Source organism: Anthonomus grandis, chromosome 18 (assembly GCF_022605725.1).
Source record: "Anthonomus grandis grandis chromosome 18, icAntGran1.3, whole genome shotgun sequence".
In the NCBI taxonomy this organism is placed as follows: Eukaryota; Metazoa; Arthropoda; class Insecta; order Coleoptera; family Curculionidae; genus Anthonomus; species Anthonomus grandis.
Window position 1 is genome coordinate 9,885,991 of NC_065563.1, and position 21,476 is coordinate 9,907,466.

Here is a 21,476-nt window from a genome sequence, read left to right on the forward strand (position 1 = left end):
CTCACACCAGTGCTCGACAGTAGTCAGGGCTCTTTGCATTTTTTCGAATACATGAGCCTGACTACCCCCTCGTGTAAGGATGACTATATCGTCAGCATATCAAGCATATCAGATACAAGGTTCCACAGCAGCGGTGACAGTACGCCCCCTTGCGGTGTTCCCCTGCACACTCTGGCCTTAACCGTTGTGCTGTTGAGATTTGCTGCTACTTTCCTATGATTTAGCATTTGGGTTATCCAGCCGCCAATCATGGTATGTATTCATCGTGCTGCTATCGCACGGTTGATTGAGTCATATGATGTATTGTCGAATGCTCCCTCAATGTCTAAGAAAGCTCCTAGGGCGATCTCTTTGGCTACACTTATTTTACTAATATTGATAATAATTTAGCTCAATATGGAAGTTTTGTTAAACTAGGGATTAAATATGGACAAGTCGATCCCGAAGAGGAACAAATTATCTTAGACACTGTAAGTTTTAAAATCATTGCAGAGTACAAAGTAAAATGGTTTTTAAGGCAAATAATAATCCTCGAGCTTCAATTAGAGTTTTCTCAAACGGGCACTATTGGTCAATAGAAAACCCAAGGCAGAATCAAGAAGTAAGACCTCAGGAACGACAATCATTTAATGTATGGGTCGGTATGTGGCACAATAAAATTATCGGCCCGCTTTTTCTAGAAGGAAAACTTCCGAAAGATATGCAGAATTAATAAGGACTTAATGGAAGAACCTTTGGATGTATTACGTCAACTATGGTAGCAACAGGACGGTGCACCACCCCATAATGGACGATGCGTCACCAATTTATTAAACGAATTGTCCCCTAACAAATGGATTGGAAACCAAGGATCCGTACGATGGTCCTCTAGAAGCCCCGACCTAAACCCTTTAGATTACTTTTTTTGGGGATTTCTTCAAAACCGTCTTTATCAAAATACGCCACAAAATCTCGAAGCCTTACGTCAAGACCTAACAAGGGAGATCAGGGCTATTCAGCGTGCGATCCATAAAATTCACAGACAAACACGAAAATGTATCCAAGCAAGCGGATTACTATTTGAATATTTGCTTTGGTGTTAGTGTTTAAGCTTCTTTTATTAATGAATTTATGTTATTATAAAAAGAGGTGTTTGTTTTTAATCCCATTAAAAATATAGTTTTTGTCTTTATCTTTAACACGTCGTGTCGGCATGTTATATTGCAGCAATAATTCTTTTGATATATTACTTCTGCAATATTGTTACAACATTACAGTAACATTGCATTTAAAATATAACAAATATAATATTACATGTTTATCGCTACAATATCGCACATACATTGTAAATTTAATAATGCACATATGTAGTAACTGTAATATTGTTACAATATTTCATTATTGTTGAAAATGCAATATATCAGTGAAATGCTAGTGTAATGTTGCATCTGTATGGCTGCAATATTGCGTATATACTGTTAAGCGGGCTTTCCACTTATGGAATTCATGCAATTACGCATGGAACATGAACAACAAACGCATGCAAAACTGTGCTTGCCATTTGTGTCTTGTATTTTAAATAATATTGCCTCTCTTTATGTCCACATTTGTTTAAACATTTGGTGTTGGTTGTGCTGCTCGTCTTGTTTGTTTGATGTTGCATAAAATACAAATTAGTGCAATTGCTGCTGCAGTAGCAATTATTGTTAATGATTTTGAGGCGGAAAAAAGAAAACGAAAAAAGCCTTCATGCTGGGTAAACCCTTTTCTGCAGGGGAGAAATGAAACTTTGAGTATTGTAGATGAAATAAGACTGGCTAAGAACTCGCTGTTTAAAAACTTTACGCGAATGTCGCCGTCTGACTTTGAATTACTCTTGACTTTAGTTGGCCCAGCAATACGCAAACAAAATATATATTTTCGTGAAGCACTTCCAGAAGCTACAAGGTTGGCAATATTCTTGAGATATATAGCGAGCGGTGATACATTTGCAAGTTTAATGTACACCTTTAAAGTTTCAACTCCAAGTATATCTCGCTTAATAAAAGCTGTTAGCCAAGCTATTGCAAAGGCTCTACATGATTGTGTACAGGTAAGAAAAGAAAATTCATATGTTTTTATAGTTATTTTGCTATTATTTATAACAAAAATCGAAGCCTGTGATTTGAAAAAGTTAGTTCCATATTTATAAAATTGCTTCCCATAGAAAAGTCTCTGGCACCTAATATGTACAAGGCTAAAAAAACTCATATCTTCTTAATAATTTTGTTATTTATTAAACAGTACTGTTTCATAATAGTTTATATAATATAGTCTATTCAACGAGAGAAACAGCACTTGACATAAAAAATGTCACATAATTTACATAGGAACCAAACGTCAAGTGTTGTTTCTCTCGTTGAACAGATTAAACATATAATATAATATATTATTGTCCGCTGCGGCTAAAGTTCAAATAGTTTGTGATGTAAAATTCTTCATCATATTGGTCATTTGATGTTGACATGTCGGAGATAATAGTAGATCCACTACTTGGTCCAGGAATGACTATCCTGAGTATGTTCGAAAAGCTTGTTTACTGGCGGTATTAGCAGGACAAGTCTCTATCAAAGGGACCGGCATAGACATTTGGCGAAGACGATACTGATTAACCACATTTGGATTCGGATTGCTTATGGGATAAAGGTTGACCTGTGTGTTATCCCTGGAGACTAGATTAGAAGAGACGCCCATAGAGTCCTCTTGTTCCATTTCTATCTCGAAAAGGAGAGAATTTATACGCATTTGCGCAATTGCCTGAGTACGAGGTTTTTTGAGGTTCCGAAAGGAGTAAGACAGCTTTCTCTGCAGGTTTCGGTTTGTCGTAATCTGCTATCTTCGTGTTTTTCTGGAAAGACGAACCTTGTTTGGGGGTACTGTTATCCTCATTATTCGTTTTACGACTTACTAACGGAGGTGAGGTCACAGAATGTTCTGATTCGTCAACACTGATACTTTGGTGATTAATATTTTCATTCCCTTCTTCTGGAGCCTGAAAACAAAATTTTTAAATTAGACTTTTCCAATTAGGCTGTCTATAAGTAACACATAGTTTATAGCTGTTATTGTAAGTATTAAGAAAACTTCTTAAAATTGATGTTTTTGTTTCAGCTTCCTACTACTGATAAAAAATGGTTAGAAATATCTAAACTCTTTGGAGAAAGGTGGAATTTTCCCCATTGCCTCGGTGCCCTTGACGGCAAACACGTTAACATCCAATGCCCTGCCAATTCTGGAAGTTCTTATTACAACTATAAAGGATATTTTAGTATAGTCCTATTTGCACTGGTTGATGCTAATTACTGTTTTCGATATGTAAATATCGGTAGACCAGGGTGAATGTCAGACGGGGGTGTCTTTTCTAACAGCTCTTTATATATAGCTTTAAGAGATGGTGTACTCAATTTACCGCATGAAAATATTTTACCGGGCACTGACCATACGTTTTTGTTGCGGATGATGCATTTCCACTAACAAAACACATTCTTCCATTCCTATGCAACGGATTTGGTAAAAGGATCTCCCAAAAGGGTATTCAATTACAGATTATCAAGAGCCCGACGTATAGTGGAAAATGCTTTTGGCTTACTCAGATCAGTATTCAGAATTTCTCGACTCTGATGTAGATGGAAATTTGATTTTTGGAAGATGGAGAAAGGAAATTATAAACGACACTGGAATTACAAACCTTGCAAGGACGGGAAGAAATGCCACAAAAGAAGCAAAAGATATAAGAGACGGATTTATGAACTACTTTATGTCTCATGAAGGAGCTGTCCCTTGGCAAGCTGTATGATTTGTGTTGTACATTTTGTGTATAGAGTCTATTATTTGTTTTTGTTATAATAATTAAATTAGAATTAAATAAATTTACCTCATTAGATTGATCCTCCTGTATACATTCTAATGGCTTTGACAAAGTTGAAAATGTTTCTTTCCCTGGCCGATCCTCCTCTCCATCCAAAATAAACAAAAGATATTTATACAGAAACCAGCTGGGCTCTAATATAACATCATCCCTTCCAGCTCCACTTATTCACTTATCAGCTAGATATTGTTGAGCATCATCTCGTTTAAATTTGTCTTTATAATTATTATCGGATGCCTTCCAAAGGCAAGTAAAACTGCGGTAATTCTCGACAAACGCAATAAATTTTTCATTAGACCACTCCATCTTACTTATTACACATACAAATATTAAATTTTAAAATTGCCAAAACGATAATTAAATATAAAATATCCTCAATCTGTAGTGACAATTTTAACAAAAAACGTTAAAGAGGCAGATAGACGCACGTGTCTCCCGCTACCAGATCGAACGACTTGCGTTTATTTGCAACTGCCTCGTATGCAACTATTTTCGGCATGCCTCTCCCTTTGCGTCTACGCGCCACTGTCGTTCAACCGACGCACGCGTCTGTATTGCAGGCGTAGTTGCATAAGTGGAAACCCCGCTTTAAAGAGGCAGATAGACGCATGTTGTCGTGCACGTATAAAACTACCCGTTTTAAGGCCTCGACGTTCGTTAAAGGGAAATAAAACTAAATAAACTCCTGGACAAAATTATCGCACCACTTGATTTTTAGAGATTTTTTTTTAATAAAGATAAAAAAATAAGCAAACTTATAAGCATTGTTAACTATGCATTATTAATTAACAAAAACAATTATATTCTATTTAACAAAACGAGATTTAAGTAACTAAATTCAATACAAGGAAAAGCATCGATTTTCACTAACTTCAATTTTGATACAAAAATAAAACAATAGACCCATAATGAATTCTTAATAACGTGTATTGCCTGCCACCTCTAGCTGCAATGACCGCTTGAAGTCTTCGCAGCATTCCTCGTATCAAATTATGAAAACTTTCCTGCGGATGTATTCTCACTCCTCACGAGCAGCATGTTCCATGATAAAGCATAAACATAGTTTTTGTCCAGTTCTGCTTTTTATACGAGAAAAGATATTATAACTGTTTTAACTGATATTAATTTTTATTTAAATTTTCTTGACAAAATAACTAGTGGTGCGATAATTTTGTCCAGGAGTTTAATTAGCTTCATAACCACTTTACTTGATATAAGCCGTCAAAAAATATACTAAATAAAAAAGGCGACAAATCTACTAAATATCGGTAAAACATTTATGAAAGAACACCGGCGTAAATCAACAGTGAACAGTGTCGCCGTCTGAGAAAACCATTCATATTAATGTGAAATAAATAAGTCAGTGTCGCGGACATTCTCCCACCTGAGAAATTTTTAACATACCTAACAAAAGATTTCTCATAACATAAAATAGAGATATTATCAATCTTACATTTCCCTGGTGGACCAAACACTTAATTATAAATACTATAGCTAACAAACAAAACTTAAAACTACACTCGAACCGAGACAAATTAAAAATCATCGAAACGCGATGGTTTTCGTAAAACCCGACCCGCACGAGTAACTTTTACATTATTGCCCTTTTCCACTCGAAAAGACACTCCCGCACTGGCTTCATCTTGTGGACCTTCGGTGTCCCCGATACCGGAACAGGTAGGTACAGGAACTGGTAAGTCACCCTCGGGCTGACCCTCAGAATCGCCCTTATTACACTGGATTTCTGGCAGCTCTGACATCCGGCAGCACTCCAACGGATATAGCCGTTGGACAGGCCTCAACAGTTGCCCTCGATTAGTCTCGACTCGAACCAAACGGACCTTGCCGTCTCTACCAAGTAGCAGCTCTACAACTCGAGCAACTGGCCACTCCAATCTTTTAGTGTTGTCATTACCAACAATGACTAAATCTCCAACATTTACACTACGTTCTTCCTGTTTATCATGAAGAAGTTTTAACTGTCCAAGATACTCGACTCGGAAACGACTACGTAGACTTTCACGAAAAGATTGGATTTTGCGCAATCTTTTACACAGCGACACGTTGTCTACCGAATCACAATCAGGCAAACCGGTTTCGAGTTGATCCCGTAAAAACATTGCCGGACACAAGGCGACAAGGTCTTTCGAGTCCTCCGAAAGATACGTGAGGGGTCTCGCGTTTACCACCGACTCGCACTCGCATAACACACTTGTCAATTTCTCATAGTCCAATGACACGCGTCCCAAAGTCTTCCTAAGCAATTTTTTTAATACACCAATGAGTCTCTCCCAAAACCCTCCCCACCATGAAACTGTGGGGGGGTTAAAACGCCACCGAATTCTTTGATTAGAAGAATCCCGCACTATAATATCCCAATCCAACGAGGCAAAAGCATTCTCCGCTCCAACGAAATTTGTACCGTTGTCCGAGTAAACGGTTTTTGGTCTTCCACGTCGCGCAACAAAACGACGAAAAGCCTGGAGAAAACACGACGTTGACAATGAAGTACAAAGTTCTAAATGAATAGCTCTATAAACGGCGCATGTAAACAAACAAATCCACGCCTTTTGCCCATTTTTCAAGAATAGTGGTCCAGCTAGGTCCACGCCTATTACTTCAAAAGCCATAGCGTCTCTTACTCGGTCAATTGGAAGGGGAGGAGATTTCACGTCTACAGGTTTGGAGTCCAATCTCTTGCAGATCGTACATTTGGAGATAACTGACCTCACTGTCCTTCTTCCCCCTAGTATCCAATATTTTTCTCTAAGCAGACCTAACAGCCCCTGCGTACCGACATGACAAGACTTGAGGTGTGTGTCCATAATCAAAAAATGTACGAATGAATGTTTTGCTGGAAGTATTATGGGAAACCTATAGTCTTGTGTGTCTTTTCTGTTAGATACACGGGATTTTAAGCGAATTAGGCCTTCTTCATCACAAAACGGGCTTAGACTAGCTATTCTTGGGGCGTTAACTCCAGTAAATGTTTCCTTTTGTACCACCTTAAAAATAAATTTTTCGGCTACCTCAAGCTCTTCCAAAGACAATTCACTACCTCACCTATTCTATTAATGGGGTGTCTAGTGTTGTGAATGAAACGAAAAAGGTGGGCCATCATTCTCATTGTCTTCGCGGATTTAGAAAAATAGTCAATGTTCCAAAAACTAGTACCACCTACATTGATCAGCGTAGTTACCAATTTCTTCTTACGGTCCGCGTACACCTCCTCTTCGTCACATGTTACATTTCCCGCCGGCCAGTCCTCTTCTGATTCATATAACCATAATGGTACCTCCCACCATTTGGAGTCCAAAAGTTGCTTGGGAGAACTCCCTCTAGATGGCAAGTCAGCAGGATTTTGAATCCCTGGTAAATGGCGCCAATCTTTTACAGAAGTTAGGCCTCGGATCTCTGCTACTCGATTCCATACGAACACTCCCCACTCTTCCTTTCTTTGTATCCAGGATATAACGGTGCAAGAGTCACTCCAGAAAAAACACCTGTACTTCTGAAAGTTGGCAACTACATTCGTATAAAGCCTAGCTCGAATCGTAGCGGCTAATAATTCTAAATGAGGAATAGTCATCTTTGATCCGGATTTTTTCAAAGAGGCCACTCTGGACTTGGCAGCGAGCAAGAAAACTGACACATTTCGATGCAATTTAACACGAACAAAAACTGCACACGCGTAGGCATCCTGACATGCATCGCAGAACGTATGAACAGTCACTTCTTCAGCAGCATTATCCCCAATCAGGATCCAGCGTGGTATCTTGATGTTTATCACATAAGGTAAGGCTTTAACCCAGGATTTAAAAGATTTTGCTACAACCTCATCGACTGACTGATCCCAAGTAAGCTTTTCTTTCCATAATTTTTGCAGCATTATTTTGGGAACCAAAATTGTTGGGCACAGAAAACCAATTGGGTCAAATACCTGTTGAGCTACTGAAAGAATCATGCGTTTAGTGACCTGTTCATATTCGATGCCCATGCAGTCCTGTAGAAAATGTGCATTAATTGCAATAAAATCTTCCTTTGGCGTCCAATTTATGCCAAGAACTGGACAAGGCTTCTCATTTTCTTCAAGGGTTTCACTAGGGTGTGAACGCTCCCACCCTCTAAGGTCAAACTGACCCTTCGCCATGATCACTATGGACTCTTGTATAAGCTCAGTAGCAGACTTCTCATCTGGTAAACTTGTTACGCAGTTGTCTACATAAAAACTTTGACTAAGCCGCTTTAAAGTATCTCTAGAATAAGCAGACTCAGATTCACAATATTCTCGAACACTTATTTTAGACACTTATTCCAGAGTAGCAGCAAGAAGAAAAGGTATATATTTAGACCAAAAACGACACGTTTGTGCTTGAAAACGACCTTTTGACCTTGAGGATCCAGTCACAAAAATTTTAGATATTCTTGATCCCTTTTATCTACACCTACCTGCAAAAACGCCTTTCTGATGTCGGAGATTACACCAACCTTATTTTCTCTGAATCTTAACAAAATCGAAGGAATAAGCTCTATTAAATTAGGCCCCTTTTCCAGGCAGTCGTTCAGAGATGGACCATTCTTCTCCCGAGCGGAGGCGTCAAACACAGGTCTGATTTTTGTGGTAATTTCAAGTTTTATCACAGGCCTATGAGGCAGGAAATGACCACGTTCTCGCTGCACATCACCCGAAACCGCTGCCTTCTCAATAAACCCTTCAGTCTGCCACTCGTTAAATATTTGACCATATTGTTCAAAATTACCCTCATTTTTGAGTTTCTATACGGTAGAACACAGCCTTTTTTGAGCCACAATATAGTTTGTGGGTAACGGCGGGTGATCATCACGCCAGGGGAGTCGTACTACATAGCGATGGTTGTCATCAACAGTAACATTTTCTAAGAAAAACTCCTTCGCTGCCACCGCCATTTCCTCTTGGCTATGTTTGTCAGCTGGCGGTTTAATTCCTATTGCCTCAAGATCCCATAAGTCACCAATCTTGGCGTCCATAGTCAAAACATTCAACATTGTTAAGGCACTATCACGGTGATCTGTTTTTTGAATTTGAATCTTCCCCATTAACGTCCAACCGACAGTAGTTTCTATTGCAAATAACCCGCACGCCAACTGTTGCCGGCCCTCAGTCAATAAAATTCCGGATACATCCACTCCCAACAAGAGTTCAATAAGACCCTCATCACCATCATCGGGAATCTCAATATTTAAGGTTCGTAGCTCACTGGTCCACGGGTCTCAAAAAACTGGAGACACATCGGCGCATATTTTTGGCTGGTCCACAGCTTCAAAAGTATAATTAAACTCACCGTTAGTGATAGTGATATCATAACAATAATGATCCTTTACGGTTTCAAGGCCTCCAAACAAACAATGCATGATTTTTTCCCGGCGTTTCACATGCAAACCTAACTCCATTGTAGTTTGACTCAAAATGTAGGTTCGCTGCGATCCCGTATTAATCAGTGCTCTAACACTTTTTTTCCCATTCAAACCCTTCAAGGTTACGCGCAAAGTTTGCAAAAACACGTGGGTTGACGTCTGATTAGTTAAAGTTTGTTCTCTAGTCGGAGACTGGGTATTCTTTGGATGGCTACTCTCTTGTGGCTTGAAATCGACTTTATTCACTGCTAAATCTGGACACATTAACGTCACGTACGACCGACTGCAAACAACACACCGCATGCGTCCTCTACATCGGGTTGTATGATGGCCTATTTTCAAGCATCGGTAACAGGCCCTCTTTTTTGCTAAAATATCCCTCTTTTGAGATACAGACATTTTCTGCGCCTTGAAACAGCTGTCACTTTCATGTGGACCATCACAAAAAACACAACGTGCAGCTTCACAACTCATAAGGCCAGCAGCTGTAGCCGCTGTAGCGCCAGGAAACGTCTTTTTTACCAACGACCTACTTTTTGCTATAAATTTGACACCAGTATCCTGCGAAGAGTCCTTTAGTTTCATGCCCTCGATCCCAAAACCCTCAGCTGCCAGGCTAATGCGTTGTTCGTGTTCTACCTCCTGTTAAAGAAAACTCATAATATTTTTCAATTTCTCTTCGAGACTTGAAGTAGAGCTGTTAAACGTAGAACGTTGCCACACCCTCAACAACTCATTGGGCAGACAAGACTCAATCAGTGGGAATAAAATAGCAGCACACCTATCCGAAGTAATGCCCAAAGTTTCTAGAGCACGCAGCTGGGTTTCGAGCCTGTCGTATAACAAACTAACGTCGACCCCTTGCGATGTAGCATTAGATAAGATGAGCTTTAATAATTCCCTAACGTAGACTTCGATTTGTAGATCTTCTCGGCCAAATCTACTTAGCATACTCTCAATAATCTTGGCGTAGTTCTCAGACATAGCGGGGTAACTCTCCACAAGTTGTCGCGCCCGACTTCCAAATACAGTGGCTTGACGTAAATATTCGATTTTGTCACAACTTTCAATCGAACTGTCTTCGGGAATTTTTTTAAATTGAGCCCAAAAACCTAACCAGCTCTTTATGTCCCCGTCATATGGATTAAATTCTATTCTAGGCAATTTAAATTTACGCATATTTGAATGAATTTTCTCCACTATTTGCGGCTCTAGCAGCACTACTCGTTCCTGGGTGGCTCATGTTACTCTCGCCTCTATCAGAACCATAATCCTCCATGACCTTGTTATACTTCACTCTTAACAAGATAAACCTCTTCGAGTAGGTATCACAAGTTTCCAGTTCACGCTCAAGGTCCTCCTCAGAGGCACTCTCTAACATTAATTGGTATATTTCACAATCGAGCGCTTGTAAACTGTCATATCTGTTGCTCACTACCTCGAATGACACTTGGAGATACTCGTTATCACGCGATTCACTCTTTAAAAGCGTCTCCAACTCATTTAATATGTGCACCTGTTGCACCTGCAATATTAAATAACCGTCTCAAATGCGATATATATCAGTGAAATTCGATGTGTATTATTATTAATTTCACAGGTATCTGCTAAATTTTGCAAACAAATGTTTTTTGAGTGGGTTTCAATGAAATATAATACTAAGGATCGAAATATTAGTACAATTATTTATTATTATCCAGGTGTGTAAATATACATATATATATTCAACAAAAAACGCAATTACTTATATTAAACAATTTACAAACTTTATTCCTAAATTAATTGATAAAATTCTAATTGGCACTCATACAATTTAACTCATGCTCACTGTGTGAAGAATGGGAAAAGTGACGTAAGTTGTCTTACTGTAAATTTTACATTGTACATTTTCGCATGGGCATAAATGTATTTCTTTACATACAGCCAATACATTAATGCAATATTACAGTAACACACCCCATGAAAGATTGCTATAATGTTTCAGCAATGGTGCGGAGGCAATGAAGAAAGCGGACATAATATTCCTGCAATATAGTTTGCCGACAGGGAAGTCAATACCAAATTGCGCAACTTTGCCTCAATTGATACGACCGACCTAGTATCTCTTTTAGTTTACGAGATCCCAATGGTGAGGTTCGAATTTCGGACACCCTGTACAGATTCGTTAATAATTATTGGAGTAATGAACATTGCCAAGCAGTGAAAAGAATTTGTCGATGCTTGAAGTGTCCTGCTCATTATAAAATTGTGTACTTTAAGAGTGGATATGTTACGATTTTCGGCCATACTGATGCAGACTATGTTGGTTGCTCCGATACCAGGAAATCCACTATTAGTTGTGTTTATACCCCCAAATGGTCCTATTACGGAACACCCAAAAACAAAATGTATAAACGTTATAAACTTTACGCTTATTTTTCGAAGTTTCGACATCTAATATACCCCTATATTCTATCGCCGAGTTGTTTTAGTCAAAATAAGACACCCAGTGTCTCGAAAACTAATAAAGACTGTTGTTTTTAAAATTAATGTTTCCCTCACCAAGCGGACACCCTGTATATATCTCATTTACATCTCAATATCATATATGTAATAATTTTTTAAAAGATTATTAGGGTGTTAAGCGGCCAGGGTGACCAATGGGACAACAGGGCGCGGTCACGTGGCGTCACAGCCTCGTTTTCCCTAAACGGCATCGGACTGGTACCGGAAGACACGCCCGATCTATTCCAGGAGAACGAGGAACTCAAAGAGGAAATTCAAAAATTGGCCGCGCAAATCGAGTTCATGAAAATCGTCCATATGGAAATCAACAATCGGCACGTAAAACCGAAGGCGGGCGGCTACTTTACCACGTTGAACACCCCGTTGGCGGTGCAGAGCCCCCTGGCGAAACAATTGGGCGGCAAACCGGGGGAGGAACTGTGACATAAGGAGGCGGCCCCTGGGGGCGAGGGAGACCCGGGGGCGGTAAGCGCCTCGAGACGGCGCAGCTGCAAAGAATGGCTCCGGATGGAGTTCGTACTGAAACAAACTGGGGAGAGTGTCGTGGTGGTTTAGACGGGGTTGTTGCCGGTTTATTTATTGTGACATTCTGGCAACACTGCCGTAATTGTTTTTTCGTTGTATTCAATTAGTTTGTGAAACTCATCTGTATGTGTGATATTTTATTGGTGGAGGAATCACTGGTAATGCACTGACGGATGTTGAACCAGGTTTTACCTTGCTCTTGTTTTATTTTAGGAGACCCTGTAGCGTGGTAAAGAATGGTCTGTCCGACTTATTAAGTGTACCAAAGCTCACTTTAGGTAACCAGAAATCAAACTGTTCTTTTTTTTTTTTTTAATAAATGTTGACAATAAAGGAGGAAATGTTCAAAAAAACTGAATTAAACGTGCCCTTCTCGACTTCAATTTTGCTTCTAGGTACAAAAGATTGTGACAAACCTGTCAATTATAATAACTATTTTTTCATTAGCTTTTCTAATTTACCCTCTATATATTTATATATGTATGTATAAATGATGTTTCTTGTAATATCTCGGTCCTCATTCCAAAATAACTCGCAGGAAAACCATAAAATCGATGTTAAAGTATACGCATAGTAGCAGAATTATATAAATGTGTTAAATATATGTATATCTATGTAATATTTTCAAGATGAAACTCACCGCAATTGAATGTACTACATATATTATATGGAAATGTTTGTTCATACATGTTTGTTGTTGATTAAATGTGTTTTTAAAAACTGGGCTTTTCTTTGAAACCCTAAAATGTACGGTGAAGACGTACCCAATCAGTTGCTCAAAGCGGTGGAAGCTTATGGGGTAAACCAACTCTATTACGACATGAACATAGTAGCCACATTAAATACTAGTTTTTACTATATAGCAACACTTAATTATTTTAAAATTAAATCCTTGGATGCATTTATTACTAAATGGCACGTGAACATTTTAAGGGTATTTGACGTAAATCAGTGATATGAATTATTTATTGTTGCACATAGCAAAGGCTTACAGTAAGTGTGATGGCTAACTTCACGGTGCAGTTGACTATGTTTACACTTAATATTTCGAATAGAATCTGTATTAAGTTTTTTCTCAGCAATGCTTGACTATGTTCTTTTCTTGCCTAAAGCCTAAATAACAATTTTAACAACATTTCAATTCTCCAATATCTAAGATAAATAAATGCAACAAATAATTCAATAGGCAAAGGCTTTTTGAGTAAATGAATTCGCTACTAAATATAATCACATTTGTTGACGTTTGGGCCTATATTAGACCATCTTCAGGGCGATAAAAAGTGAAAAATCTTTCGTCCTTAAACATTATACTTTATAGCAATTTTTAATACGTAGCAACTCGAAATTATTTTAAAATTGAATCCTTGGTGTTTATGAAAAAATTACACTTAAAAAATTGTAAGAATATTTGAGGCAAATCTTCCTACTTAGTAAAGGCTTACAATAAGGCTAATGGCTAATTTCACGCTGTACTTGACCAGGTTAATATTTAATACTAAAAACAGCTTTCTTTAAAACCTTACTTATTTAAATCTCCAGTGTAAACGTACCAAGAAATTTATTTAAAACGTTAAAATGTTATGGGGTAAACCAAGTCTATCACAACGTGAACATAGTAGTCACATTGAATAATAGTTTTTACTACGTAGTAATTCGTAATTATTTTAAAATTAAATTCTCGGAAGTGTTTATTACAATTATTAAAATATTTGAAGTAAATGACCAAATCAGGCAAATTTTATTATTTAACGTTGCTATATAGTAAAGCCTAACAATAAGGGTGTTGGCTACTTCACGCTGTACTTGACTACGTTTACATTTAATATTTTAAACAGAACCGGTATTTACCGTAAATTTCTAGTTTGTTCTTGCCAATGATCCCTAAAAAGCAATTAAAAATCTCCAAAATAAACGAACTCAATTGGTTTCGTGATTACAACCAAAACTTATGAAGCAAACCAACTCAAAATGTCAACAACTTATATGGTGTACCGATGGTTGCCTATAATGACTTAACTATTATAAATAAATTTAATTATCCAAGTAATATAACTTAATTATTGTTCATATGCACCCTTATCACTGGAAACTATAAATAGCACAGATTTACCAAGTTTTTTACATTAAATTATCATTAAGCTGATAATTTAAGCAATTCCCCAGTCTTTTTTCCATAATATACAGTTCACGCAGTTAGAGTGCAGGGCCGCCAGAGGTCGCGCCATTTCGTAAATAATAATTCTTTATTTATTATTTGTCAAAAAACTGTCAATTTCACGATTTTCATTACTACAAAAATCAGTTAATTTATTGATAAAACCGCTCTGATTTAAATGCTGCGCAAAGTTCACTGTACAATTTTACGCTCTATACCCGACTAATAAAGTGATTAATGCCACAACACCTTTTTTAATTAAGGTTTATTAAGGATAGTTAAGTGGAGGCTTGTCTGTTGTTTGCTTGTCTGGAAGGAATTTAAACCTTTTATTTTGCATAAGGTACGTTTAAACGTCGATTAGTAGTATTATTAAACTTTCAATAACCATCATTGGCACAAAGGGTCACACAATTGACTTGAAGCCGATAATCCAATTTTCCAGTTCAGCTTCAAAATGGTCCTGGTCCTAAACGGTGTACTGCAAGTAAAATGCCCACAAGACATGCAAAACCTCTTCAACACTTACCCCATATACAGAGAAACAGCGGGGCAACTTTTGTCCATCCCCAACAAGGTAAACACCATAAAATAAAATAACTACTCTATTCTCATTTAAATTTAAATTATTTTAAAGGTTATAGGACCCATGGGCTTACTTTATATAAAACAGAAAGAGATGGCCTCCACGGTGCCCCAAGATAAGAATGTGAGCATTTTAGGCTCGGACGATGCAACCACTTGCATTATTGTTGTTGTCAGGCATACAGGTAAGAGTAGAATTAAATTGTTTATGTTTATTATCATAACCATATGCCTACTTTTTGCTAGATTATAACAATATACTTAATTAATAAATTTTTATTAATATTTTGGTATCCAATACTTATCCAATAAATCCAATCCAATAGATACTTCACAAATATGCCGTCTTTTATAATATTATAACCTAGAAGCATTTGGCTTGCGATCACGAGACAGGCTACATTAAATTTTTGGAGGCTGTGTTTTGATCTTGTCCTACTAATTTATTTTCTGTTTCTGCGGGTGTAAAAGGTAAGTTGAGCTTATTCTAAGTGGTTAAAGCTTTCTACATACTAGCTTACTTTTATTTGCTTTTTGGCTAAAAAATCTCCATTTTGTGCGTTAATGTTAAAGTATTATGATTGAAGCAGGGGGAGGGGGCCCATGGCAACAATGCCAAAAGAATGTGACGGTATAGATAATGGCAATGTTGATGTTTGTAGTATTTCAATAGAGGCTTCAAACATTAAAAAAAACAACCTTGAGAAAGAGCCAGTTTTTTATTCTAAAAATGATACTGGCCCATTTCTTGTCTATTTAGAATCCACTGAAAAAGTGGGTTTTAATGTAGGCAAATTTAATAATATTAAAATTGCTAGAGACATTTTTAACCTAAATCTGACAGACATTAAAAAAATTAAAAATAAAGGCTTAAACAGAATCTCTGTAGAATTCATTAATTTCCTGTCTGCAAATAATTTTGTTAAAAACAAAATCCTGTTAAATAAGGGCTATAAAATCTATATTCCGTTTAACTTTGTGACTTGTAAAGGGTTAGTCAGGCAAATTGACATAGAAATAGGCAAAAAAGAAATATTAGAATGCTCTAAAACTGATACCGGCATAGAAATTCTAGAGGTTGAAAGATTAAACTGAAAAATAATTAAAGACAAAGATATAACATATAATAAGCTTTATTTCCAACAGGTTACATATACCCAGTTACAGGAAAATCAATTAAATATATAAATGTACGAATGCATGAATTGTATTAGATTCATGCAACTAAACTATAAAAGAACTATAAAAGAATTGCTATATAATAAAAAAAAAAGAAGTAGTGAACTTGAGAAAATAAATAATAAAAAATCAACACTAAATTAGGATAAGAATCAAGAATTAATTTAAATCAAAAGACCAAAAAAAAAGAGTAAATAAATGTATTCAAGCTAAAAACTAAATAACCTAGCCTCCCCCACCGACCATACGCAGGTGATTCAAGATAAGTGCCAAATCGTCATGGTGAATGTCACAAGAATCAGCAATAGTGTTAAAGTTTTGACACATAAAGTGAATAGGACTCTGGTACAGAATGTTGGACCTGGCTGTGTCCAAGTTAAAAGCTGGACACTGTCTGGATCCTGGGCGTGGTATATGAAAGCAAATCCTTTGCAAAAGGGATGGGCAGTCAATTTTATGGTTAAGTAAATTGAACAAGAATTTCACCGAATGCATTTCTCTCCTCTTCGCAAGTGACCGTTCAGTATATCTAGAGAGCAGCAGGTTATGGTCAAAACCCCTTGGAGGATAGACTCCATCATCCTTAAATGCCAAACATTTAAGGAATCGCCGTTGCGATATGAACATATGAACCCACTGGCTCGGTTCTTATTACATTTAAAGGTGTTTGTCTTCCGAAATCCCTAAATATCTTTAGACTGGAAAGACCCATTTCTATATAGTCAAAGTCAAAGTCAAAAATAGCTTTATTGTTACATAACATCATCTGTTGTTAACAAAGCATTATATAAAATCTTAAAGATAGTTGACAACATAATCTTTTACAAAAATATAAAAATTTTAACAATTCTTACATACATAGAATATAGAACACACCCAAAGAAAGGGTAGTAAGAATTCACATTACGCTGCGCAAAATTCTTCACTGTCAAAAGATTGTATTTAAAAACTCGTCTACAGAATAAAATGCTTTAGCAAGCAAGAGTTTCTTTATATTTTTCCTAAAACGTTTTTCACAATTTATTAGCCTTATATAAAGGGGTAGGTGGTTAAAAAGCCTTCTGCCCCCATATACAAAAGAGGACTTAATCTGCTCACTTTTTGGGATAGGTAGAGGTAAAGAGAAGGTTGTTCGGAGATTGTAACCCGAGGAGGGGGGGCCAAGTTGATGGCGAAATTTTTTGTGGATAAGACAAACAGTCTCTAAAATAAAAAGGCATGGCAATGTCAGGACAGAGTGTTTTAAAAATAATGGCCTACAGGGGCTACGAAAGGGAGCTGCACACATATAGCGTATGGCTCTTTTTTGCAAAATAAATAGAGAGCTGAACAAATACTGAGAGCACACACCCCAAAACACAATACCGTATCTCAGATAAGACTCTATAAGAGCATGGTAGGCAATTTTGGCCACATCACGTCCCAGAGAATGTGTTATTACTCTAATAGCATAACAGTTGGATGATAACTTCCCTAATAAAGAGGAGATATGATTCTCAAATTTTAATTGCTTATCAATCGTCAGGCCCAAAAATTTGCATGTTTCAGAAGGACTTATTGTTTCATTTTGCAAAGTGACAGTTCCAAGGTTACATTTAAAAGTTAAAATATTAGTTTTAGAAATATTAAAAGTTAATCTATTAGATTCACACCATAACTTTACAAGAATTAAATCTTCATCAACAATATTCCTTAATCTCTTGGTGTCAGTGTCATGCCAAAGTAATGTTGTATCATCCGCAAAGATAGTAAATTTGCCCCTAATTGGAATTTGAGAGATATCATTGACATATAGCAGGAACAATATTGGTCCAAGAACAGAACCCTGGGGTACACCAGCGTCCATATTCAGACGGGATGACATATCATTGTCAAAGAATACCCTTTGTGTTCTTCCAGATAGGTAAGAACGAAACCAGTCGAGAGCAACTCCTCTGAATCCATAGGTTTCTAGCTTCTGTAGCAGTATTCTGTGACTTACACAGTCAAACGCCTTAGATAAGTCACAGAACACCGCCGCCGCACTCTCCCCAGCGTTCAACCCCATGTACAGACTCTCCAAAAAATTGAAAATAGCATCAGATGTACCCAGTTTCGTCCGGAATCCAAATTGCTGATGGTTAAGAACATTATGCCGTTTCAGAAATGTGTGAAACGTTACATCTCCCCTGTAACGCAGTGCTTCAGATGTTTACGGTATGGTCATACTCGCACTAATTGTATAGGCAAAGAAAGGTGCTTCACATGTGGTGAGGAAAAAAAAATCTGATTTAGAGGAGCACCCCCCTTGCGAAACTAGATGTTTTTATTGTAAACGTCCCCATAAATCTACAGACAAAAGCTGCCCCGAATATACTGGGCAAAAAAACATAAAAGAGTTAATGGCATTCAAAAATATTCCCTTTTTTGATGCAAGCGAAATTGTTAAAGAAAACAGTCTCAAAACACAAATGCCTTCTACAAGTGCAGTTCATAGTTTTAATTCTCATGAATCTTGTTGGTACTCAGATGAAGTTAAAAGCATCATCGATGCATTTTTAAACATGTCAGAAAACAATAAAAACCTTTTTATTCAATTAAAATTTTGATATGGATATTGATCCCGGCTCTCAGATTCATTTAACTAAAGTCAATTTTCCCTTCACATTAATGGCAGGAGTAAATAATTTAAAGATCATCTTTTGGAATCCAAGAAGTATAAACTCTAACAGGGGCAACTTAATAAACCTAATTTACAAAGAAATCCCTGACATTTTTTTAATAAATGAATCATGGCTGAAAACCTCTGATAACTTTAAACTAAATTCTTACAACATAGTTAGGCAGGAGTGGTCACATGTATCAAAAATAACCTGATCTTTAAGACAATTAAATATTTTTCCTCCGACCACATACAATATATTATAACTGAGATAGGTAAATTGCAAGTGGTTAACTTTTATTGTAACTCACATAATCACATTAATGAGGACATCCTTAATGATCTGATTTCTTTTAACCCTAAAAATATTGTTATAATGGGAGATTTTAATTCTCATTCTCCCTTGTGGGATAAAGCTACACCCAAAAGGAGACAGAATAATAAATGATTTTATTTCAAACAATGGACTTGTAATCATGAATGATGGTTCACCAACACTTTTTCAACTGTCCCTGTCATTGCCAAGTGCTGTAGACTTAACTATGGTAAGCGGAAATTTAGCTTTACAAGCAACTTGGAACACCATCAGGGATTGTGGAAATAGTGACCACTTTCCCATACGTTTTATACTTAACAACCATGACAATAAGGATTTACACATCATTAGGCCCTATAATATTAGAAACTTCAAAAAAGTGAATTGGGAAAGTTTTCATGTAAAGTGTTAATAGCCCTTTCAGATTTGAATTACAACCTGTCTTATAACGAATTAATTGGTCATATAAACATAGTAGCCGATCAGGTAATCCCAATTAAAACAGTTGGCACGTTTAAAAAAAGGGTTAATCCGTGGTGGGATGTTGATTGTACATCCTGGATCAGGGAAAGAAAAACGGCCATAGCAACTTTTAATAATAACCCATCAATAGAAAATTATATTGCAGCCAAAAAGGCCATAGCCATTACTAGAAAAAAATTAAATGATAAAAAAAAAGGAAAAGTTTAGACTATTTTGTGAAACTTTAAATAGAAATTCTAGCATTGAATATGTTTGGAACAAGGTCAAAAAATTTAACAACAACTCTAAAGTAAACCGATTTAATGTTACAATTTCAGACAACTTTAAACAATTAATAATATGACAGTTGTAAACGTAGACCCCAACTTTAACTTTGTTCGGGACAATGATACTGAGAACATAAAGCTTTTTTCATTAAATGAGTTAAATCTAGCTTTAAAAAATAAAAAATCATCTCCACCAGGTATGGATGACATGTCATATCAAATGTTCAAATTTTTACCATTTAAAGCAAAGCTAATTCTCCTGAATATTTACAATAACACTTTGATGGGGGGTGAAATACCTATATCTTGGAAAAAATTCAATGTCATTAGTTTCTTAAAGCCAGAGAGGAATCCATCAAATCCCGAAAATTATAGACTAATTGTTTTATCTTCATGCGGAGTCAAAATCTTAGAAATTATGGTTAAAAATCGTCTAGACTGGCAATTGGAACATAACTTAAAATTTTCACATAAACAGACAGGTTTTCGTAAGGGAAAGGGTATATACAATAATATTACATATATCACTTCATACATTAACCTTGCTTTTCAATCCTCCGAATCAGTTATTGCCGTTTTTTTAGATATCAAGGCAGCATACGATAACGTAAATATATACAAACTTTACGACAAAATTAAAAATCTCCAAGTGCCTGGTTTATTGTGTAATTTAATTTTTAATCTCCTGACGGAACGGTCTTTATTTTGTAGGGGTAATGATGGGTCTTTTTTAGGACCAGTTCGATCAACTTCGGGGGTACCACAGGGCTTCCCCCTAAGTATGATTTTATTCAACATATATATAAGGGACATTTTTAATTTAAATCTGGGAGAAGCATCTATAATTGGGTATAATAATAATAATTATAATAATAATAATAATAATAAGCCTTTATTTCCAACAGGCAACTTGCCCAATAACAGGAAACAGTTGCAAAACAATGAAAAATATAGTTAAAAAAAACACACACACAAACAAACCTAAAAGAATGAAAAGAAAAGAAAAAGAGTAAAGTAAAGTGACATTCTCAAAAGTTATCCAAAAAATTAGAACAAATAACTATTAATATGATATAAAAACCCAATTATAAAAGTTTAACAAGATAATCACATATTCAACAAAATTAAATCAAATCAACTGCAACATACCTACTAACCACAACTTAAACACATGGGCCCTAATCCCAAGAGTAATGATCCACCAAGATATCGATAATCACATGAACCGGAGAGAAATTTATATCGCACATGTGACAGATCCGATTAAATATAGCGCATATTGTATATAGTGGCGATTTCAACAGGATGTTAGTATGAGGCCTTGGCAGAAAGAATGTTAGGGGATGTCTAGCATTAAGCCTAGGCACCATGAAACGTACACCAGAAAGAAGTACAGGACTATCAATGAATCCATTCAGTAACCCATGCAGGAATTTTACAGAGTAGATCATTCTTCTGAGATGTAATGGATGTAGATTGAAACGTTCCAATAGTTGCCGATGATCAAACCCTCCTACCGGATATATGCCATCCTGCCTGAA

The 21,476-nt window shown here is 36.6% G+C and overlaps 2 protein-coding genes across 8 annotated transcripts in view; both read left to right on the top strand.

Annotated features, from left to right (window-relative positions):
* LOC126747011 (probable G-protein coupled receptor CG31760) overlaps positions 1–12,996 on the top strand; it is a 165,254-nt gene extending 152,258 nt beyond the window's left edge. For 4 of the 6 annotated variants that reach the window (XM_050455479.1, XM_050455482.1, XM_050455480.1 and 1 more), the window contains one exon: positions 11,888–12,996. In XM_050455479.1, the coding sequence (XP_050311436.1) occupies positions 11,888–12,208 (321 nt within the window). In that variant the 3' untranslated portion in view covers positions 12,209–12,996. Of the gene's footprint in view, positions 1–680; positions 1,167–11,887 lie in introns of those variants that run through there. The other 2 variants (XR_007664069.1, XM_050455483.1) reach the window with 2 other exon arrangements.
* A 1,481-nt stretch (positions 12,997–14,477) lies between these two features.
* Positions 14,478–21,476, top strand: part of LOC126747019 (protein N-terminal asparagine amidohydrolase-like) — a 33,894-nt gene continuing 26,895 nt past the window's right edge. The window contains exons 1-3 of one of the 2 annotated variants that reach the window (XM_050455497.1): positions 14,478–14,808; positions 14,911–15,042; positions 15,103–15,235. In XM_050455497.1, the coding sequence (XP_050311454.1) occupies positions 14,923–15,042; positions 15,103–15,235 (253 nt within the window). In that variant the 5' untranslated portion in view covers positions 14,478–14,808; positions 14,911–14,922. Of the gene's footprint in view, positions 14,809–14,869; positions 15,043–15,102; positions 15,236–21,476 lie in introns of both variants that reach the window. The other variant, XM_050455496.1, reaches the window with a different exon arrangement.